Genomic DNA, 21,750 nt, shown 5'->3' with positions numbered 1-21,750 from the left:
CAGAAACAGCTCCCAGCCCATGTCTGGTGGATGACAGTGACGCTCCAGGGAGCTGCAGTGGGTCCCTGCCTTCCTCAAGAGGGCTGGCTGCAGGTCAAGAGCACAGCAGACTTCCCACAGACTTCAAAGGGAGCATCTCTAGTTTTCCAAGGGCGCTGCCTCTGAATCTTAGACGTCAAGGATAGAAAAGACCTATTAGGTCACATCCCATTCTGTTTCCCTGCCAAGGAAGGGCTCTTCTGCACAGGAATATGTCCCAAGAGTGTTCGTCTTGTCTCGCTTCAACTCCTGCCAACCTGGGGATCTCTGATAAGACCCATTAGACTCTGCAGAGCCCTTTGCAGGCACAACCAACAAACATCCTCTGACTGGAGCTCTGGGTCCTACTGGTCCCAGCTCACTCGGTGGTGATGTCCCAAAGCTGAGGATGGTGCTGGTGTCCTTGCCTTTCTAGCAGACAGCTGCATTCCTCAGGATTGGTATGAAATTTCAGTTGAAGCTCCTTCCTAATTCCTTTTAATCATTGCAAATATTGCAGGCAAGATGGTGAGCTGTGCTGCTGCTCGGCAGAGACCGGTGAGGTCAGATAAGGGAAATACTTTCATTAACTGCACAAGAACTCGAGCCTGGCTCTATATGGACCTGCTCAGCTCACAGCAGCCCCATTAAAGCACTAAAGTCTGTTCAGTTCAAGCATGAGGAGCAAGGTGACAGAAGGAAAAGTCCTTGCCAGGAGCATGACAGATACCTGCTCACGTTACTGCCTGCCAGAGATCTGTGTGGAGACTCTGTGGGAGCTGGGAGGGTTACACCTGCAGGACCACACCAGCCTCAGACTGGTTTTCTCAGCTCTAAAACCCTCTCTCTGTTTTAAGTTGGATTTTGAAGATTTCTTGGCATCCAGGTGCATCATTGACACCCTTTCTTGCAGTTTGTACAAATCTGTCCCCTCTTTCCTGTTGACTTTATGTTAAAGAAGAGATAATACCAAAGTTCCACACAGACATGCTTGGGGAAGTTTTGACTCTGGGTCTGAACTAAGTGGCTCATTCCTCTCTTAATTTCCCATGTTTAATTCAAAAGGAAACATTAAAATGGCAGGAGCTGAGCCAAGACAGGGAGGGTTCCTGTGAAATAGTTTTTCTAACACTGTTACCATGGCAAAAAAACCTCTTATCTCTTAATGTTGGTGCCCCGCACCCATCACAGAGTATCTAAACACCTCAAGGTGAACCTCTTCCCATGGGCATACAGGGCAGCTCCAGTTTGGACTCTGCTGCAGTAGTGTGGGAAAAGTGCTGTGTAATCCCAGTTGAGGGTTTTGCGGGTTTTGTCGGCTGTGTTAGCACTGAGATCGTCCTTGCCTTTTGTAGCAAACACGTCCTACAAAACAGTTTGGGTTTTGTTTTGTTTCTTTTTGTTTCCTTAAAAAAAAAAAAATACCAAAACACAAAAGAAAGAGCAAAACAGATGAGGAAAAGAGACATTAGCCTGCCTTCTTGTGTTGTAACTGGACAGCGTCTGTGCATCAGTCTCAAGGATTTCATGGTCTATTTTCCTTCCACTCGATTTAACTTCCTTCTTGCTCTAATTCTGAAATTACTCCCACATTTCACTGAATCTTTCCATTTTAGTTTCCATCTTGCTTTGTTCTTTCCTGATGCCGTTTGATCTGGGGTCTCTGCTGTTTTTGTTGCGTTGGCGTCGAAAGAGACTTGGGTGTTTCTGGTGCCTGAAGCTTTTGCTTTCAAAATAACTCAGCTCATTGCATCTGGGGACCAGGTACTGAGGGCAAGGGCGTTTCTTGGGTGCATAATGCTGTCAAAAATAGGGAAGGCAGGGATTTAGAGAGAGGTTTTGTAAGACAAAAAGGGGCTCTTAAACAGATTCTCTTCAATGTCCCGGTGCATTGCAGGGGGGAATTTGGACTAGGCGACCTTTGAAGTTCCCTCCCAACCCAACCTATTCTGTGATTCCTTGTATTTTCAGGGGTATCAGTAGTACATGGTGTGTATAAAAAAAAAGACCATTTGTAGTTTTATGGCTGGTTTCTGGAGAGGCACCTCAGCTGTATCACACCTCCAATCCTGTGTTCACTTTTGGGTCCCTCTCTACGAGAAGGACATTGAGGTGCTGGAGCATGTCCAGAGAAGGGCACAGAGCTGGGGAAGGGTCTGGAGCACAAGTCTGATGAGGAGCAGCTGAGGGAGCTGGGAGGCTCAGCCTGAGTAAAGGAGGCTTGGGGAGACCTCCTGGTTCTGCACAACTCTGTGACAGGAGGAGGCAGCCAGGTGGGATTTGGCCTCTTCTAGCAGGTAACAAGTGGTAGGACAAAAGGAAATGGCCTCAAGTTGTGCCAGGGAAGGTTTAGATTGGATATTAGAAAAATATCTTCACTGAAAGGGTAATCAAACATTGGTACAGACTGCCCAGGGAGGTGGTGGAGTCCCTATCTCTGGAAGTGTTCAGAAAATGTGTAGGTGTGGTGTTTGGGGACATGGTTTAGTGGTGGCCTTGCAATGCTGGGTTAATGGTTGGAGTCCTTGTCCTTAGGGGTGTTTTCCAGCCTAAAGGATTCTATGTATTGTACAAGACATGGCCCATAGGGCCAACAGTACTAAAATCCTTGTGTTCATGACCAAGTCATTAGTCTGGATTTCCATAAACACTATGGCAGAGGCCTTCCCTAGGAAAGAAGAAACCAAACAGCTTGGATGGGAGCATGGATTAGTGATTAGTGTACAAGCAAAGAATGGTGGGTAGGGAAAAAGGGCCAGTACCTGCAGGGAGCAACATCATGAGTGCATAAAACAGGATTTGGCTTTGAGCTTAGCTCTGCTTTAAACAGGGAATGTCAGGTCCCACCACCTGAGATTGTGACTGTGCAAGTTGTGCTGAAATTCATGACTCTGAGTGATTAGGTAATCATATGGTGGATGAAATAAATACCACACAGATAAAGTGAAGTGATGCATATGGAAAAAAACATACCACAGTCCACATATGAAGTGACAGACCCTGAGCTGACCATTATTTCAGAGAAGGGAGACCTTGGGGTTTCTCTAGATGGTTCAAGGAAAGTCTCAGGTCAATGTCTGGCAGCAGTCACAAATCAAATCAGGAGTTAGGAAGAAAGGAATATTAAACAAAACAGAGAACATAAGCATCTGTTAGATATATGCACCCCCAACATGAACACTCTGTGTTGTTCTGATCATCTCAGCTCCAAAGGGACTAGGAAAGGTTCAGGAAAAAGCAGCAAGGATCATCAAAGATATGGCATGGCTTCCATAGAACTGTCTGCTAAGGAGAATTAATGTTTCTCTTTTGGAGAAGAGGCTGAAAGGATGATGGTGAATTAAAAACGTATGTCACCTCATGTTATGAGGTGAATAAATATCTGTTGTCCTCTCTTCTAATACAGAACTGTAGTACTTCAAAGGGAGACAGTAGGAGCCAAGTTCAAAACAAGCAAAAAGAGAAAAAAAATATATAGACTGGAGAGAACACTTTGCAAAAAGGTGTTGTGGCTACTCAAAATCAACAGGAGTTCAACTTACCAGACCAAGTTCATGGACAGAGAAGATCTCTCATGGGTTGCTAAATCCAGGGATGGCACATGTAGCTGAAGTGAAGGAGATGACAGTAGTTGGAGCCTGGCAGAACACTTGGGGAAATCCTGTATATGCCTGAGTTGTTCTGCTTCTCCTTTGGCATCTGTGTGTGGCTGCTGTGGGGCTTGTGGAGGGGCTGAACCCATTTGACCTTCTGTAAAGTCAAGGAGAGCATTCTGGGGGTGATCCCACCTTTGTGTCCCTGTGGAGGAGAGAGAAGCTGAGGCATGAGCATGGCAAGAGGCAATAAAAATCTCCAGCCCTAAGCAGAGAGAGACACCCTAGAGGTGTGTGGGGGCTGGAGACTGATACAAAAGCAGGTGGTGGAGAAACATTGAGGTGTTCCAATGATTGATCACTATGAAAACTTTGACAGGTGGTTGGACAACCTGAGGGGTTCGGATGGATTTCAGATGAATGCACAGCTTCAGTTTGCTGTAGGCAATGGACTCTTGTGCATTAAAGGCTGAGTGATCTTCAGCAGTTTTGCAAACTAGAAAACGGGGTGCCCAAGCCTGTCCAACTCAAAAGACCTCTCTTTAAACTGGACATATTAAAGTTGTATGCCTAAAATCAAGTGTAGAGGTAGTGTTTACTGGATCATGATTGGAAAGCAATCCACCCTTCTGCAGAAGGAACCATAATACTGCTCAGTTATTGAGACACATTCAGTTTAGTTTGAATTGTTCAAATGTTTCACATTACAGTAGAAATCTTTAATCTTTAACTAATCTTCTACATTACAGTAGAAATCTTAAAGCTCCCTGAAACAGGCTTTGTTTTGGTCTCTTCTGTGGGGTGAGGTACCATGATGGAGTGTTCAAGCAGGTAGAAATTGCTGCTTCCTCAAGGTCTTGCTACTCAACAGCATCATATTTTTTCATGGGCTGAAAGTCACAGTTGATGTTGTTTGAGCACAAAAAATACCAGGTTGTGACGTAGTTTGCTCATACCTTCTTATTGCCTTATTCTGCAAGACCTGTGATGACATGGGAGCTAATCATGGGGATTGAGTTACTCAGGACAAGTTGCTGGGAGGCATGGGGATGCAGGTTTCTTAAGATACAGGGCCTCCAAGAAATGAAATGAGCAGCAGGCAGATGTCCCGGGGTGTGTCCTGCCATCACATTTTAAGCAGAACTGCTCTGCTGAAATCAAGACTGTTCATGCTGCTTTCATCCCCATGGAGATCAGCGGGGGAGTTCTTCTTAAAAACCTGTTGGGACCATATGGCATTTTATCACTAGAGTTTCTATTTATGTTAAAGCCACTAAAAAAATAACTCACAGTTGTTTTGTCATGCTTCAAGCAAGATATGTTGTTTATCTGCCCTAATTTTTAATTATTTCTTTTTCCCTGTTACCCTTTCTAGGTTCCCTGCTATTCTTATGGTCAAAAGTTGTCCAAACTGGCCATCTTGAGAATAGCCTGTAACTATATCCTTTCCCTGGCCAGACTAGCAGACCTGGATTACAGCGCTGACCACAGTAACATGAGCTTCTCTGAATGCGTGGAGCAGTGCACTAGGACCTTACAAGCAGAAGGAAGATCTAAAAAAAGGAAGGTATGTTACAGCCTGTCCCCCAACTCACCCCCTAAATAATGGTACAAGTTACAAAAGGGAGGGAGAAAAAGGGAAAAAAAAAATCCAAAGTGGTTTCCTTCCTTTCTGAATCTTGTGAAATTTTCCTGATTTTTTAATCTCTTGCCTTTCTCTCTCTCTTTTCCCTCCTCCATCCATCTGATCTTGTAATAGCCACATTCCTCCCTAATCAAAAGCTTTTCTCTCCTCCCCGTCCTCCGCGCCAGGCTCTTCCTCGTTAGTTGCCCATCGTGTGTTTCAACACCAGCATGATCCTATTAAGAGTCATCTTGGGACTGTTACTTGTTAAACCAAACCAACCTTGAGTTGCCTTTTGGAGCCTGTAAAACACTGTCACCCGCCTGTGTTTTCTGTTTTGTTTAATCTAACACTTATCTCTGAGAAAAATCACCCGACAACAAAAAAAAAAGGTAGCTAATGGAGACATTGTATGTATAAACACATTAGTAAGATGTATGACCTGAAGGACATGTGGGTATCTTGAGGAAACAACGTTAAATCTAATTATGCCTTGCATTCCTTTAGGTTACTTAACACTGAACCAATTAGGTGAAATCATCGTCAAGCGGCGGGAGGAGGAAGCAGAGCGTTCTGCCAGTTTTCCTCTCAGAGAGTGACATGGGTGAATTAAAGGAGTGATTGATGTCTTTGTTCAGGCTTTTATGACAAAAGAGTTTTGTAAACTTGAATTGAACTTCCCCCTGCTCTCTGAGCTTGCTTGTCAGGCGGGATAATAAATCAGCAGGATTTTAATGGATGAATGGGCAGCTAAGCTGGGGAGCAGGCTCCTTCCCCGGTGTTGTTAAGATCTGCCTCTGATTCAGGCAGGTTTCCTCACTTTTCCTCCTCTTTAGCCCAACAAATCATCCTGCAGCAATCCAGTTTATAAATAAACACAATAGCACACTCCCTGTTCCTTCCTCTGGCTGTCACGGGCTGTATTTATGCCCACGGAGCCGCGGTGCCAGGCGGAGACGCGGCATTGCTTGCCCACAGCTGACGGCACTGCCTGGGACTGGGAGGTGTGGGGGAGCTCCTGGGCACAGCCCGGAATTGGGGGTTCACTCTGGGGTCTGCAGTGCCACAGGCAGTGGTGTCCCGCAGACACTGAAGTGGTGCTATGGACCCTGGGTATGGTTCTTGGCTCTCCTGTCCAAGTTAAGATGGGAAAGAAAAACATCATTTGTGGGGCTTCAGCTGGTTGCTGGTTGGGTCTCGGGACCCCTCTCCACGTCAAGAAGGGGATGAGCATATTTTGTGAGGCTTTAGCAGATTGCTAGTTAGGTTTTGGGTCCCCTCCCAAAGTCAAAATGGAGGGAAAGGAGAATGAGCATCCTTCATGGGGCTTCAGCACATTTCTGGGCTGCTCTTCAGGCTTTGGGTGCCCAGTGGGCTGAGACCCGTTGTCTTGACATAATGTAAACCAATACAGGCTTAAAGACAGAAAACAAGGAGCCAGATTTTAAATGGCTCCAAATCCCGGGGTGTTCACATCTGAGGGTTAGGGCTGGTCGCATCCTTAATTTAAAAAATAAATTAAGAATTAAAAGCCTTCCATTTACGGTGTTTACTCGCTAAAGTTCTCTCCAGAGCAGAGAACAGCCCCAAGCCCATTCAGGGTACCTGAACAATGCAACTCTAGCAGGGCACCTCCTGCCTCCCAGGCACCACCAGCCCACAGAAACAGCATCACCAGGAGAAAATCTGCCTTTCCCCAGGTTCTTGAAGGGCACCCACCCTAACCCTTCTCCAAAAGCCCTCTCAGAAAAGAAAGTCAGGCTTGGTACCCAAGGTGGGGTCTTAATCCTTGCTCTGCCTTGCTTTCCTTGTTGAAAATCATAGCTCTGCTGCAAGTTTAGATTCGCTTATGGATGACAAATACAGTTTTATTTCTAGCAGTATTTGCTCAGGTCATGGCAAGAGCACATACAGCTGCTGATGAAGCCAAAACCATCAAGTACCACTAAGTAAGTCTGGTAGTTCCCAGCAGACAGGAGTAGGGATGCAAAGCCTGGGTTGGGAGGACCTTTCTCCTTGAGCCAAGGAAATCATGAGCCCACGGGACGAAAAGGCTGTTCTCAGAGGGAAATTACAGATGTGGGATGGCTGTGCAGAGACCATCCAAGCTCTGGATGTCAGGTGGTGTGAAGGGATGTCACTCCTGGGGGGTCTCACACGGGCAGCTGGATGAGGATACAATGGCTTGGCCCGAAATTGCCGCGCCCTTGTTAATGTTGAAATCGGCACGTTTTTGCGAGCTCTGTGTGTTTTTAATCAGGTCTCTGAAACCACTACTCACTGAGCAGTTCCTCTGAATTATCGACTTTGGGGTGGTTGTTATTTTGTTATTGTTTTTTGGAGTTTCCTTTTATACTCTCTCTTGAAAAAATGGCAGTGATCCTTGAGCTCCACGTTAGGTCCACAACACACTTATCTCCTGTCATCTCCATTTTATTGTGTGTCTGCCTCTTGTGCTCTCAGCTCTCTGGTTGTGATGTGCTGTGGCACCGTGAGCTTTTCACACAAAAAAGTAGCTGGTTGGAGTTTGTTTTGGCAGGCAGGGACTCCAGATGTTGCATTTGCTGGATTGTTCATGGCTTTTTGCTTTGTTTTGGGGGTGAAATATACTGTGTCCCTAACATTAGGTTGTTGCTCAGATTTTGCAGTTGCAATAGGAAATTTACCGAGTCATTTTATCCCCCCCTTTCTATTCCAAATTTGTTAATTAGAAAAGTTAGCTTTAGTCTTTCAAAGCTGACTAGGAAAAAAAAATGCCCTTCTCTGTCCTAATTACAGTTATAAGGTGATTTTAGTTCTTGCAATTGAGACTTGGCCAAGGGTGTTTGGTGACGGGAGATCTCATTTATAAGCAACAAAGGAGGCTTCAGATGCCTTTATTTAAAAAAGAAGAAAAAAAGCTGACTGGGGGGTGGGGGGGTGAATTCTGATGATAGTTTTCATTCTTTAAGGCTGCCTCTTGCTTGGTTATACAAATGATCTGGACTAAGCCTTGTCCTTAACTGTGCACCCAAGAGTTGCACCATGCTGGAGATCTGGGTTGCAACACCCTCAGCAGATCCCCAAGTCCTGCTGGGGCCACACTGATGTCCTGGAAAAAGGGGAGGGGGACCTTCAGTTCCAGCCAGGAGTATCCTCCATCAGCACAGAGGGTGCAGGAGCAAAGGAAAGGGAAGTCCAAGTGTTCCTTACCCCCAAGGTACCCTGTTTCTGCATGGCGTATGATCCTCAGTGGCCAGGGGTCATCTGAAAGCCTCACAGGGATTCTGTAATGTTTGGGGTCCAGCTTGCTGGTCCCACAGTCTCTTATTTCCAGCTTCTCCCCCACAGGGCTGAATTCTGGTGCCCTGCAGGAAAGCAGCTCAGGGTCAGCATAAGGCTGTGGGGTGCATGGCTGGGGGCTCTCCCTGGAGACTGACAGCAGGGATGCAGACCTGTGCATCACAGCCCCCCAGACCCCTGTCCCCACAGAATCTGGCCCCAAAGCTGTGGGGCAGAACTCATTTCCCCAGCAATCAGCACAACCACAGCCGCTCTGTCTACACCGAGCAGCAACCGAACACCCCTCACAGCACAGCCAGCACCCAAAAACCCCAAACCCCTACGGCAAGGCTCCTTCTCTTCCCCTTCCCCTTGTTCCTTTTGTCCAGCCCCCGTGCTAGGCAGCAACATCGCAGCCATGGGAGCTCAGCCGGAGCAGGGAGGGACGGGTGAGGGATTCTTTTTTTTTTTTTCTCTCTCTCTCTCTCTCTCTCTCTGCTTCATCCTCCCCCCCGTGCCGGCTCTTCTGGCAGTCGCAGACTCCAGATGTTCGGAGCGCGAGCTGGGAAGTCCTGCTGGCGCCACTTGGGGCAGAGGGCAGGGGAAAGGCACGCGAGCTGGAACCCGGAGTACTCAGTCACTGCAGGACTTGGCGCATTCCCCAGCTCGCTGCTGGCACATTCCCCAGCTCTCTCCTGGCCATCTGTTCCAAAAAAACACTTTCAGAACCTCATCATCACTCAGGATACAACACTGCGAGCAGCTGTTAGCGAGGCAGAAGGAAAAAAAAAAAAAAAAAAAAAGAAACACACACACATTAAAAAAAAATAAAAAAAAAAACAAACCATGCGAAAGGTCTCTTTGTGAGAGAGGAAACTGGGTTATGAATAACAGGCGAGCAGTTGGAGCTCAATAAAAGTTTTCGGCTGGAATTTAGTTTCTTGTTTTTGTGCCTGTGTGTGGATGAGCACAGACGCAAGGAATTAAAAATTAAAAATACGCTGTATATATATTCTCCCAGATAATTAAATGATATAGAAACGTATATGGAATGAAAAGCTTCTCTGTTGCAGCCTGCTGCACTAAAAGGGCTGACATTATGCATGTAATTATTGCATTATGAAAAATAGCTATTGTGGTGTGCCATGCCTTGATGCCCCCTCATTGCTACTCTGCTAAAAGCAGAGCTCCTGCTGCAGGTAACACTCCCACTGAAAAAAATTGGAGGGAGGGCATTCTGCAAGCCTCACTTGCAGAAGTGAACAAGTTAAGGGTTTACATTATAAAAGAGAAATGATAGTGGCAGACTTGATTTGTACAGCACTGAAACCATTTGCTTGGAGCATATTTTTTTGATAACGCTGTATCATGGCTCGTGATTTATTTAGACAAAGCCCCGAAATAAAGCCACAGCTCCCACCCCCTGTTTTGTGCAGATGATCCTAGCTGCAGGATCTTGCTGTTATTGATCATCTGATATTGATTATCAGAACCATTCAGAGCCAGCACAGTAAAACCTTGATGATCTGCCTGGCATTTCTTCCTCGTGGCTTCCCATCCTGTGTGGGGCGGAGGGGGTCTCATAATGAGATTCGACCTCCCTTTCCCAGTGCAGTTTGACTTAGCAGAGGTTCCTTTTTAAAAATAGCTTCATTTCCCTGCTAGGACATGCTGGTGAGAGGGGGCAGCCAGCCAGTCTGATCTGCATGGCCACCAGCCTCCTCCAGGGAGGAGCTGGACCACAGGAGAGCAGTGACCTGCTCCCAGCTGCCTGTCCATCTGTCCATCTGCCATGGCACAGCATCCCTGGGGGGACAGAGGGACCTGGGTCTGCCCAGCCATGAGTTATCCCTGCTGCATGCTGGCTGAAGGATTATCCACCCAGCAACCTGCTTGAAAACAAGGCAGTGAGAGCATAGTGAGATTCTTTTGTTTATCACTTGTGTCTTGTATGTTCCTGCAGCCCAAAACAAGGATTGCAGGTGGGGCACAGGTGCTAAGGCTCATGACAAGTTCTTGAACCAGATCACCAAACTGTGGACAGGGAGGCAGCAGCAGCTACCCCAAGAGCATGCCCTAGGGCACTGCACACCCTGCATTGGCCCATTGAGCATCAGTACCAAAAAGAGCAGGGCCCAAAGCTTTTCCTTACAAAAGGACGTGGTTTGGGACTGCCCTGTTGCATCACAGCACCCCAAAAGCTCCTTTGCATTAAGGGGATTGCTTTTTTGGAGCATCAGCGTATGTCACAGCACACAAAGAGAGACCAGGGATTTGCTCCCATGGTGGGAGCAGGATCCCAGCAGAGGGTCCACCCCCTTTGTAGCGAGGGTGTTGCCAAGAATAGGGTATGGTCCACCCCACAGATATTGGATAACTGCAGCAAAAGGAAAATATGAGTAGAAGAGACAGGAGAAGCCCTGGAACAAAGTCTGACTCAATTCCAGAAGTGCTTTGATTTATAGAGATTGAAATGCTCCGGGATGCTGCAAACTCACCAAGGTCATTGGGCCAGTTGTCAAATTCAAGAGCCATGGGAGTTCTGATGTTATTAGTTTAAAGCAGACCCAGGCTCATAAATCTGTCTTCAGAGCTCCTGGCTGGAGTGAAAAAGGGTGGAGGGGGAAATAAAAGAGCCTCTTCCCACCAAACATAACCCATGGCCAAGCATTGGGCAGTGCCTGGGGACCAATTGAGTGGTGCCAGTGAGGTGTGCTGAGTATCTCCATCATGTTGCAGGGGGATCTCTCCATCTCCCTTTCCATTTCCTGTGTCTGGAAGGTACAGCACAAATGCCCTTACCTGCCCTTGCCTGGTTTGTGCATATTCCCTCTTGTCCCTCCATGAGTGATCTTGCTCAATTGCAGAGACTTCAGAGCAGAGACCTGACCCTGAGACTCCTCTTCCTAAAGCCATCCTGCTTCCCCAACCCCACAAATGCTTTTGATCTCTGCTGTCTTTTAATATTAATGACAGCAGTCATTGCTTCTCTTCTTTTACATTTTCTTTCCACAGGTAAATGTGGGATAAATTAAACAACCCACTTTTCTATTACAGATTATTAATATATACTACATATCATTGAAAACTCCCAACAGAAACATTGGCAATACACAAGGCTGTTTTTCATTCTCCCACCTAAACCTCATTTATTCAAAATCCCCAATAAGGCTTTGAATTAGGGCAATAGTTTCTACATCTTCTCTGAATGGTGCTGGATAGGATTGTCCAGAGACGACTCCAATAATCTGGGGTCTGGCAGACACCAGCATTTATTGCATGGAGGATGACCTGGGTGCTTTTAGTGAAATATTCTTATCAAGAGAAACCTTGATGGTCCTGGAGCAGTCCTGAGCTTCCCCAGGTCTGCACTTGACAGGAGGGGGTGAAAAGGTGGATTTTAGGTTGCACTGTCTCTTGGCTTGTCGTGGATGATCAGCTGTAATCGTTGATCTCACAGCAGCTGGACTAATGATAGTCATAAATCAAATAAATACCAGTAGGTTACTAGTATTTTATACCCTGGTGTTAAAATGTCCAGTGATGGAAAAGGAGAGGCAGTACAGAAACAAACCAGACTGGGGAAGAAAGTTTTTCAGGCCAGGCTTTAAGGAGTTTGACCTTGTTAAGACTGACAGAAAGATGGCTGACCTGTCCAGGGAATTGGTGACTGTGTCCAGAGGACTTTCAGAAGCTGTACTGCAGGCTAAAAGGTTCTTAAACCCACTGGCAAAAAGCAAGAAACACTGGCACTAGCTAAATGTGATCTCATTTCCAAGTTTCTAATTCCCAAGTTATTTAAAGGAGGATTTAGAGCCCACGTGATGAAGGCAGTTTGGACAATGGAGATGTGATCTCATGAAATCCTCATGCCCTGAGGATTTTCCTCTGTTTTGAACTATGCTAACGATTGTTTGTGGGATATTTGTGCGGCTTATTTTAATGCTGAAGGGGGTTTAGATGAGATTTTCCTTGTCTAAAGCTGCCATGGTATGGAGTTGACTGTTTTCCTATGGACCTGGCCATAATATTCTGTAGCCCAGTGTAATTTCCCAAGTGTCTGCCACAGCTGTGACTCACAGGGAATGCACAGGCACACATAGGACCTATTGGACCTGTTGCAGTCCCACAGACTGAGCAGCCATGCCTGCAGAAAACTCAATGCAACTAAAATGTGGAAGGGAATCTCCTGCATAAACACATCTAGTTGCAACTCCTTTACTTTCTGAGATCAGCTCCTGAACTGAAAATAGCAGGTATTTTCCATCACTTCTAATTTTTTTTTTTTGTCCCGTGGCAGGAGTTCGACCCAACACCAAATTACTATGTTGCTTTTCTTCCCCAAGCCTTCCTCTTCCTCTCTGCCGCTCCCTCTCCTCTGTGAAGGCTCTGGCCTCCATTGTGGCACCTACAGATGGTTCCACTGTGAGCCCAACTCTTAAAAATTGCAAATCTGTGGCCAGCATTCCCCAAGGATGTTCCCGCGTGCTTCAGTGACCATCCATGCAAGGAGTCACCGGGACACCACATGTTCACTGTTCTCATGGTGCATCCTTCTCTTTCCAGGAGTAATAACCAGGAAGGGAGGATTCTGAAGAGCTTCCAACCACAGTTACATCTGGTCTTGGCAAAGGTTGCACGATCCAGATGAAGACTGAAAGCAGCTTTTTTGCAGAAACCCCTACTGGAGATGATGATTGGCCGAGGAACTTTCTTAATCTCTGGAACAGAAAGGAAAAAAAGGAAAAGAAAAAACAAAAAGGACAGGGATGCTTCTTATTGTTGTTAAGCCAGCCACCTTTTAGTACGTGCAATTTATTTAGCACTTTTCCCTTTGCTTAACTGGGAAATGTTACCCTCTGAGCTCATGTGTACAGTAATTTGTTGTTGTTGTTGTTGCTGTTGTGCCAAAGATTTGATGGAGCTTCTACACTGTGTCTTATTTTTGCCTTAATGTTAAATCTTTGAGCCAAAGAGAAGTCAGAGGTGCCATTCAGATCATGGCAAACAGGCCAGCCAGCTGTCGGTGACCAAGCCCAATTTCTGTATCCTTCTGTGAGTTACCTCTTATTTCTTCAGCCTGCACTTCCCTGCCTGCAACCTTGGAGCCAAAATTTGGTGTGGGCAAGAGCTGGGACAGCACCAAGCCATGCTTTGGCATTCAGGTTTGCTTCTTCCTTTGAGCTACTCTGTAGTTCTGCCTTTTGGGCAATTTCCTGATGTTCCTGCCTGTGCGACACATCCAGAGAGTAGAAATACTGACATGATGTGAGAGCTGAAACAGGAGCTACAAATTTATTTTTTAATAAAGATATAGAATTAAACAAGCTAAAGCAAAGTGCCATGTAAAGCAAAGAGAGAGAGAGAGAAAAAAAAAAAGGAAATCATAAGAAAGTTCAGCCAGGCAGCAAGAAGTGCAGCAAAATTATTCAGACGGTGTTTCAGGTTTGCAAAGTCATTTTTTCCATGGGGTTTTTCAAGTGGTCAGAAACCCGTGTAATGCAAAAGCATTTGAATCCTATACTGTACCTTTCACTTCAAATTGAAGTAAAAAAAAAAAAAAAAAAAGAGAAGAGATGGAGAAACATTTGCTTGGAGTAAGCAGACTTTATAGCTAATGCAGTTCGTATGCAGGACATCTGCTAATGATGGAGGGACAGAGCTCTGTGTTCAAGTAAAAAAAAAAAATAGGAGTTTCCAAACCAAGAAGATTAACATGTTTTGTTAATCTCAAAGGGAAATATTTTTGTGAGGCCAGATTCACATCCTGGCTACTTCAGTGTGAATCAGGTTCCCGTGTGTTGACTTACTCCAGTGTGGGTCTGGCCAGGCATCACCAGGCACTGGGGCGGGCGAGGGGATGGGACAGGCAAGAATCACTGGGTAAGGGAGGGAATGGTCTCTGTTTTACTGACATGAATATATGAAACTTGAACTCCTCAGTGCCTGCCTGTTTATTTCCCGAGCTGAGCAATTGGCTGGTGAGCCCTGAGCTGGGGAGCTGCTGTGCAAAGCCTGAGCTCGCCAGAGCAGGGTCTGAGTCTGGGGTGCCAGGCTGCTCAGTGCCAAGTCCCCTGGCTCCCAGTGAGCTCGAGATGTCTTCTACCAGATTTCTGGGACACGTGGGACAGCTGTGTCCAAATCCCCTCCCAGGAGCTCATTATATTTCTCCCCCCTCCACTCTCACCGCTGGTCATTATTAGCAGCCCAATAAAATACATTTTTAGATTGTCATTTGTATTTCTTTATTAAAGCACAGTTTTTTTTAATGATGTCTTTTATTATATACAATAAAAACATCTTTTTAGCTTATAATGGGGAGAGGGGCCGAGCTCCCTGACTGTGAGAAATGCTCCAGGGCTGTTTGCACTCATGTCAAAGGATTGGGTTTAAAATGCATTTGCTTTCAAGAACCAGCAAGCAACTGGACCTCATGTGTGTGGCCCAGCCAGAGAAAACAGTGAGAAAAAGGGAAATGGAAGGCAGTAGGAAAAAAAGAAAAAAAAACCAAAACCTCAGAAGATGACCTAAGGGGAGAACAGTTGGTTTTGCGATGGCCATGCTGCAATTCTCCCATCTGGGTTTTGAGCAAGAGCAATGAGGACAACCCCAGGTTGTCGTAGTACACACAGGAAACCCTGTGGGCATTTCCTTCTTTGAGCAGAGTGAAACATTCACCAAGCATTTTTAATTTGAGAAATTCCATCATATTTTAGTTATGAGTTGTGCAGTAGCTCTCGGTTTGAGAGAGTTAATAATTATCAGTAAAGCAAGGTCTGCAGGGAGAGTCAGCGATACAATACTGCTGATAGGTTTTATTTACCCTTTTTTTTCCTTTCAATGCCTGTTATAGATAAGGAATTGGCTACAAATACATAAGTCACAAGCTGGACAGCATCATTGAGTTGCAATTGGGGTTTGAGGTCACACAGTATTCTTTGTCCCCCAGTTAGGGAAATATTAACCCTTGGGATCATGTTGCTCACTTACAAATTCCCAAATTCACTTTCCTTAAATATCCCCTGCTATCCCCACCCTCCAGTATGTGATGGCAGAGCGATACTCCCTAAAAGCTAAAAAAATAAACTGGTTTGCCTGATTTAAGTAAGCAAGACTCTGAAGAGGCTGTGTGGGTGCTTTTGAATCACAGGGAGGTCAAGCAAGGCAAGAGGAGCAGCAATGCCACCCCTGCCACTGCCCCTGCATCTCAGCCCAGCTCCACCAACCAACCCTGACAACAACAAGAAGGATAAATGTTTACCAAAGGGTAGCAAACATGTGAGTTTGAACACTGTAGTGCAGGTTTTCATGGCCGGGCACACAGTGATGTCAGCTGAGGTACAGAGCTGACCTTGCCTCACTCCACCCCTCCCTGAGAGATCTCTCTCTCTGAAGATAACAAGGGAATGATGTTTGTTTTCATGCTGGAAAAGCAAAACAACCCTCGTGCCATCACCTCCCTGGGGTCAGTGGAGCCAAAGCCTTTGCTCTCAGTTGGCACTGATTCCCAGCTCCATGTATTGGGAAGAGAGGGCGCAGGAGCCTTGGAAACACAGCCCCCACAAAGGATGACATCTCTGCTCAGCTGACCATGACCCACAAAGGGACAAGGAGAGATGACATGCATTATGTAAAGGGGACATATTTGGGTTTTTCATGGATACTGTATGCCATATTAGACCCAGATGCCCTATGTAATCAGAAATCACACACCAAAACATTGCCTGGCTGTAAAGCACTGCACCCATTGCTCATACTGCATCCACTGCAAAGGTGCCAGTCGTGGTAGGTGAAGGGCATCAGCATTGCACTTAATTCTGATCTAGCAGTTGCTGAAAGAATTTAGTGGCCAAGCTGATACCAAACCAAAGAATACCAAAGGATCTTCTTATAAATGTGACAACACTTCCAGACTTGTTTGAAGTACTGCACAGGATTTTCAGCAGCAGTCACTGTTTACCTGCTTGTTAAATAATCTCCTTGCAGCTGACAAGTCCTTCTTGCACAAGGAGCTCTGTTCTGCAGACACCTCTAAATCCAAACGTTTTCAAACCAGGTTTTGTATCACCACCTATATAACGCTTGAAGTTGCCAGGGGTTGAAAGGCAGTCTGTGAAGGCTGTCTATGAAGGCTCAAAAATGTGTGGAATAATCTGCCCCACAAAGCCAGATCCCTTTCTTTTGAGGGTTTACTGTTGCTCATGTTTGGTAGGGTCAGTAGAGATTCAGGGGATTAATATGACCTTTTCTTACAATTTTTATCCTTGAACACTAAGTTCAAAGTGGCTTTCAATTTTGGATGTAACCACTAGGACCTGAAGGAACAGCATGAAGTTGTGTCAGGGGATGTCTAGGTTGGATATTAAGAAAATGTACTTCACCCAGAAGGTGGGCACTAGAACAGGCTCCCCAGCAAAGTAGCCACAGCAACAAGCCTGACAGAGTTTGAGGCATGTTGGGATAATGCTGTCAGGCATATCGTGTGATTTTTGGGCTTCTCCTGTGCAGGGACAGGAACTGGGCTTCGATGGTCCTTGTGGGTCCACCCCAGTTCAGGATATTCTATGATTATATTATTTCTAGACCAACACAACCACATTTGCACAACCCTCACCAGGCTCAGCTGAGCATCTCCTCCCACTGCCCCACATCAATAGAAATACTCCCACTCAGGCTAACCCATCAGTTTTTGCATGGCTGGGTAAAATCACTTTGGTAGGCTGGTTCTGGCTGCCATGGTTTCTGTTCATCATCTCTGCTCTAACTGGAGTACTTCCATACCAAAACAGGGTGGCAAAACAGAAACTTTCTTCCCAAACCAAGCTGGCCAAGTGCAAATTAGGTCCTGTTAATAACTCCCAACCGTGTGTCCCCAAGTATTTGCCTCAGGGCAGACCCCAGCCTATTGTTTTTTTCTCCTCCTGTTGTCACTGAAGTGCTCTGGAGACCTGAACAGAATGAGAGTGGCTGACCCTTGTCTTGCTGCTTGTGGAAAATGGGAGCTCAGCATTGTAAATCCAGTTTAGTGCTGGCAAAGGTGCTGGTGGGCTGCTGCAGACAGACCCCAGAAAGCAGGTTAACCTGTCAGCAAAGGAAACAAATTTCAGCTTGAACTATGCAGCAGATATAAATATGTAGATGTTGAAACAAAAGTCACTGCCTGAACTTTTTGTTATAATAGTACGGGAAAAAGAAATATCCATTGTTTCCACCCTCCACCAAGCTGCCCTCACACCAAGGGCTGAGATCTTGAAATGCCAGGACAGCAGTGCTGAATCAACCCATTAAGCAATGTGCATCAACTCATAAAATCATAAAATCACTCATAAAGCCTCTTAAACCCATAGGTATGGACCCAAATCCCTCACAGAGCTGCATGCAAAGGTCAGGATTGGCCTTGAACCCCTTCTGTGTCCTTAATCCCCACCCAGGGCTGTCTGACAGATGCCAGCACTAACACCTTCTCCCTACAAGCTGCACACCTTGGGCAGGGATCACTGGTCACCTTTTTGGGGGGGGTCTACCATGACTCAAAGCCCTTTTATTACAAATCCTGGGCTGACCCCAGCTTTTCCAAGCTGGAAGGTGAGGCATACCATGTGCACAGCTCACCTGGTGACTTGCTGCCTCAACTCTCTTTGCTGTCGCATTTATAGGATTCCTTCCCTCCACCCACAAGTCTGGAAAATTATCTCCCCTTCCCTTAAATAACTATGAGATCCATCATCTAAGCAAGACAATGTGGATCCTTCTTCCTGGGTGTTGATGAATCAAATTCTCATATATAAATTATAAAAAGAGGGTTTCCACCTTGGTTTTGAGATGTGATATTTCATGAACTCAACCATATTTTAGTGAAAATTTCCTTACTCCTGCCTCTGCCCGCTACATGTCACAGTGGCACCAATTGCACCTCAGCTGTAAGATGGGTATTGTCATTATTAGAAATTGCATTCACTCTCTCCATATAAAAATATCAGCACAGTAACATGAATGATTTGTGTAATGATATATTTGCTGTTATTAGGACCTAATATGTTATGCCTGTAATTACATACTATGCTCCATATAATAAGCTTGGAATTACTGTGTAAATTTTGGGTAATTGCAGAAAACTATGCTACAAACAGGTCCCCCTAGACCAAGTGCAGCATTCACTACCAGGAAATAACCATTATTAAAGGCTCTGCAATAGACAAACCAAGAGACTAAGAGCTAAAAGCCTTTTAGCAGCAATGAAGAGGAACAAATAACCAGTGCAGGAAAGCAAGAGAAACACCAGTCCAGGTAGTGCCATCCCTGGGGAATATTTCTTCTAACTCTGGTTTCAGGAATACTCCAGCAAAAACCCAAGGAACTTCCAGCCCGTGCAATGTAAGCTGCAAGTAGCATAAACCCATTCAGATGAAACTGTTTCAAAGGATTTGGAAGCCATGCTCCTCATTAAAAATAAAGTTAAAATGGTCACATCTAGATTAAAAGCCTGCCAGAGGTCATTACAGCTTAATGCATAGTCAGGCTTTCCTGAATCAGCTGGAAACATTGACATTGATTAAATTTATCCTCTCCTTCACAGGCCCAAGGGCTTGTCCAGATTTCAATACAATTTTCTGGTGAAGCTGATCCTTCCCATCCTCACTGCAGTATCTGCACATCTTCCATCTAAGTCAATAGCTATAGCATGGGTCCCCCTGGGCTTCTTGCAGTTTTGAGCGTTTCTCCCAAGGACAGGACGTGATGGGAAGAAATGAGATCAGCCACTTTTATGGCCGAGTGAATAGTTATGGGCTTCAAGGGCTCTCTCATGATCATGAACCTCAGAACAACTTCTGATTGTTCAAATTTCACTGCTGCCTTCCAGCTTCGTCATCTGCACTGCCAACTTCTATTAAGGTTCCATTAAAAGGCAATGAAACATAGGGCCTTTTACAATACCCTTGACAGAACAATTTCCCTTTCTGGATACAGTAAAAATTTTCAGCCAAAAATACAACTTTTTGGTTAAAGAAAAAAAAGAAAAAAAAGAAGAGAGAGAGAGAAAGAGAGACAACTTCAAACAGCTCAAAATAAAAAATTTTCATAAAATGCTGTCAGATTGTCTCAACCAGAAAAGGCTAATTTTCAAATCAAAACATTGATTTTTCTCTCTGCCTATCACAATTACATTTGTTTCCACTTGCTTATGAAAAGGCCTAGGTATCAGACAATATTTTGTTTAGAGCTAAGTGTTTCATTCAGACCAAAGTGTTTTCCACAACACTTTGTCAGTGGTAGGTATTTTATAATTTAATTTTACTGTTATTAGTTGTACCTTTTCCTTCAAGGATCACTTTAAGTGTAACCACACTTACCAGTAGAGAAGGATAAATGCTGCCCTCAGATATAACCAGGTGAATTCAAGCAAATCCTGATTGAATCAAAACGCATTACAAAAGTTAAGGGTGGTGGGGGGGGGAGGGGGTATAAAATTAAACCCGAAGTTACACATAGAATAAGCTTGCCCAAGACACTGCTTTAAAAGTTTTAACCCATAACACACCAATGACTTTTAAAATCTGTGTCCTTCTGTAACAATATTGAAACAAGTGTGATTTGGGGATATCAATGTACTTGATCTTTCTGAAGTCCAAGGGATTTCTCATAGCATTAAGCACAAGAAACCAGTTTGGTGCCCAAGTGACAGTGTCAGGGATGGGTTGTGTGCAAGGAAAGATCATTTACTTCAAATACTGGCAGGTCCTGTTTCCATGAACATGTTCCCTCTGATAAAAATCATAGACCCATAGGATCATTAAGGTTGGAAAATCATTAAGTTCAACTTTTGACCAAATACCAACTTGAGCCATATCACAAAGTGCCACACCTACTTGTTTTCTGAACACTTCCAGGGATGGTGATTCCACCACTTTCCTGGGGACCCTGTTCCAATGCTTAACCACTCTTTCAATTAAGAACTTTTTCCTGACATCCTGGCCCCCATCCCAAATATGTAAGAGTGTAAACCATGGGCTTAAGTTTAGGGGTCTTTGCAACGAAGCAGAAGATCCCATTGCTCTACCCCTTTCCATGATACATGTTGTAACAGTATATAATTCATGAATTACACCATAAATCATTCCTGCTGTACAGAGGAAAGCAAGGGAGTTGTTTTGGAAGAAGGCTAAGAGGACTGAAAGTGAGACAAGTTGGCAAGACCCATGCACAGCCCTGAGCTGGCAGAAGAGAGATAGGAATTGTGGGGTGAGCAGGGCCCCAAGCAGCCAAGGCTGAGAGGGGTAGAGCTGTCCCATCTCTTTGGTAGCACATTGGATCAACCCCGAGGCTGACATGAAATGCTGAGTGGGTGCTCCTTGAAAGAGCAGTGCCTCTTTGGTGAGCTGAAAGGAGCAGATCCTGCACAAAAACCCTGCAAAGTGTCACGAGTCCTTCACGAGACATATGTCTGTGAAAGCTAAAGGAACACTGGAGATCAAGACTTCACTCTGGAACCTCCTGACTTCTCCATGATGGAGTTTACAGCCTCAGGGTGCCTTACAGATATGTGCTACCTCTGCACTCCTACACTGACCTGAGTTTTACAGACTGCACATTTGCAGGTCTGCAGTTCAAAACTAATTGCTGTGACCTCACATAAAGTAGTAATAATCAACTATCAATAATAGTTTGGGAACTGCGGGAAAAATAAAGGGAAAATGTTCATTATTAGTAAAACCTGGTGCTGACGGTCAGGAAATTGAACCTTCTGCAAGCATTAGTCACGGGAGCCAAAAACATTGCTGCTGAGTGTTTCTGGGGAGCATATGCTTCATATACTTGAAAGATATTCTTCTATATCAAGTCTTTGTAATTACAGAGACATGGCAAATAAAGGCAGAAATAATAAAGATTTCCTTTTCCTCTGGTAGATAATCAGTCCAGGGTGTATTTATGTACAAGCAGAGAGCTGTCTCCGTCCCAGCCTCTGCTCCCTGCATCTCCAGGATGCAGTCCTAGTGTTTCCCTGATGAATCAAACCATTTGCTGCAGAAACACAAGATACAGGGCCAATATTTTCAAAAGCTGCCTTTAAAACTCTGGCAGCAATTTAGTGTGGTCATGTTTCCGAGTGTGAAGTTCTTCATGTATGAATGCTTGCACTCAGGATTTATTTGCTTGGACTGCACTCACATCCGTGCAGGGAGTATGACCGTGAACCCAAAGTTTTCCATGTGCTATCTGCTAGATGGGGGAAAATGGGTTTAAAGGATTAGAAGC

At 45.1% G+C, this 21,750-nt stretch overlaps 1 protein-coding gene across 1 annotated transcript in view; it reads left to right on the top strand.

Moving 5' to 3' along the window:
- Positions 1-21,750, top strand: part of ATOH8 (atonal bHLH transcription factor 8) — a 69,274-nt gene that overhangs the window by 9,542 nt on the left and 37,982 nt on the right. The window contains exon 2 of the mRNA XM_062493232.1: positions 4,987-5,178. Coding sequence (XP_062349216.1) covers positions 4,987-5,178 — 192 coding nt within the window. The remainder of the gene's footprint in view (positions 1-4,986; positions 5,179-21,750) is intronic.

The sequence above is a fragment of the Cinclus cinclus genome, chromosome 5 (assembly GCF_963662255.1).
Source record: "Cinclus cinclus chromosome 5, bCinCin1.1, whole genome shotgun sequence".
Taxonomy (NCBI): Eukaryota; Metazoa; Chordata; class Aves; order Passeriformes; family Cinclidae; genus Cinclus; species Cinclus cinclus.
This window is presented reverse-complemented; position numbering and strand designations above follow the sequence as displayed.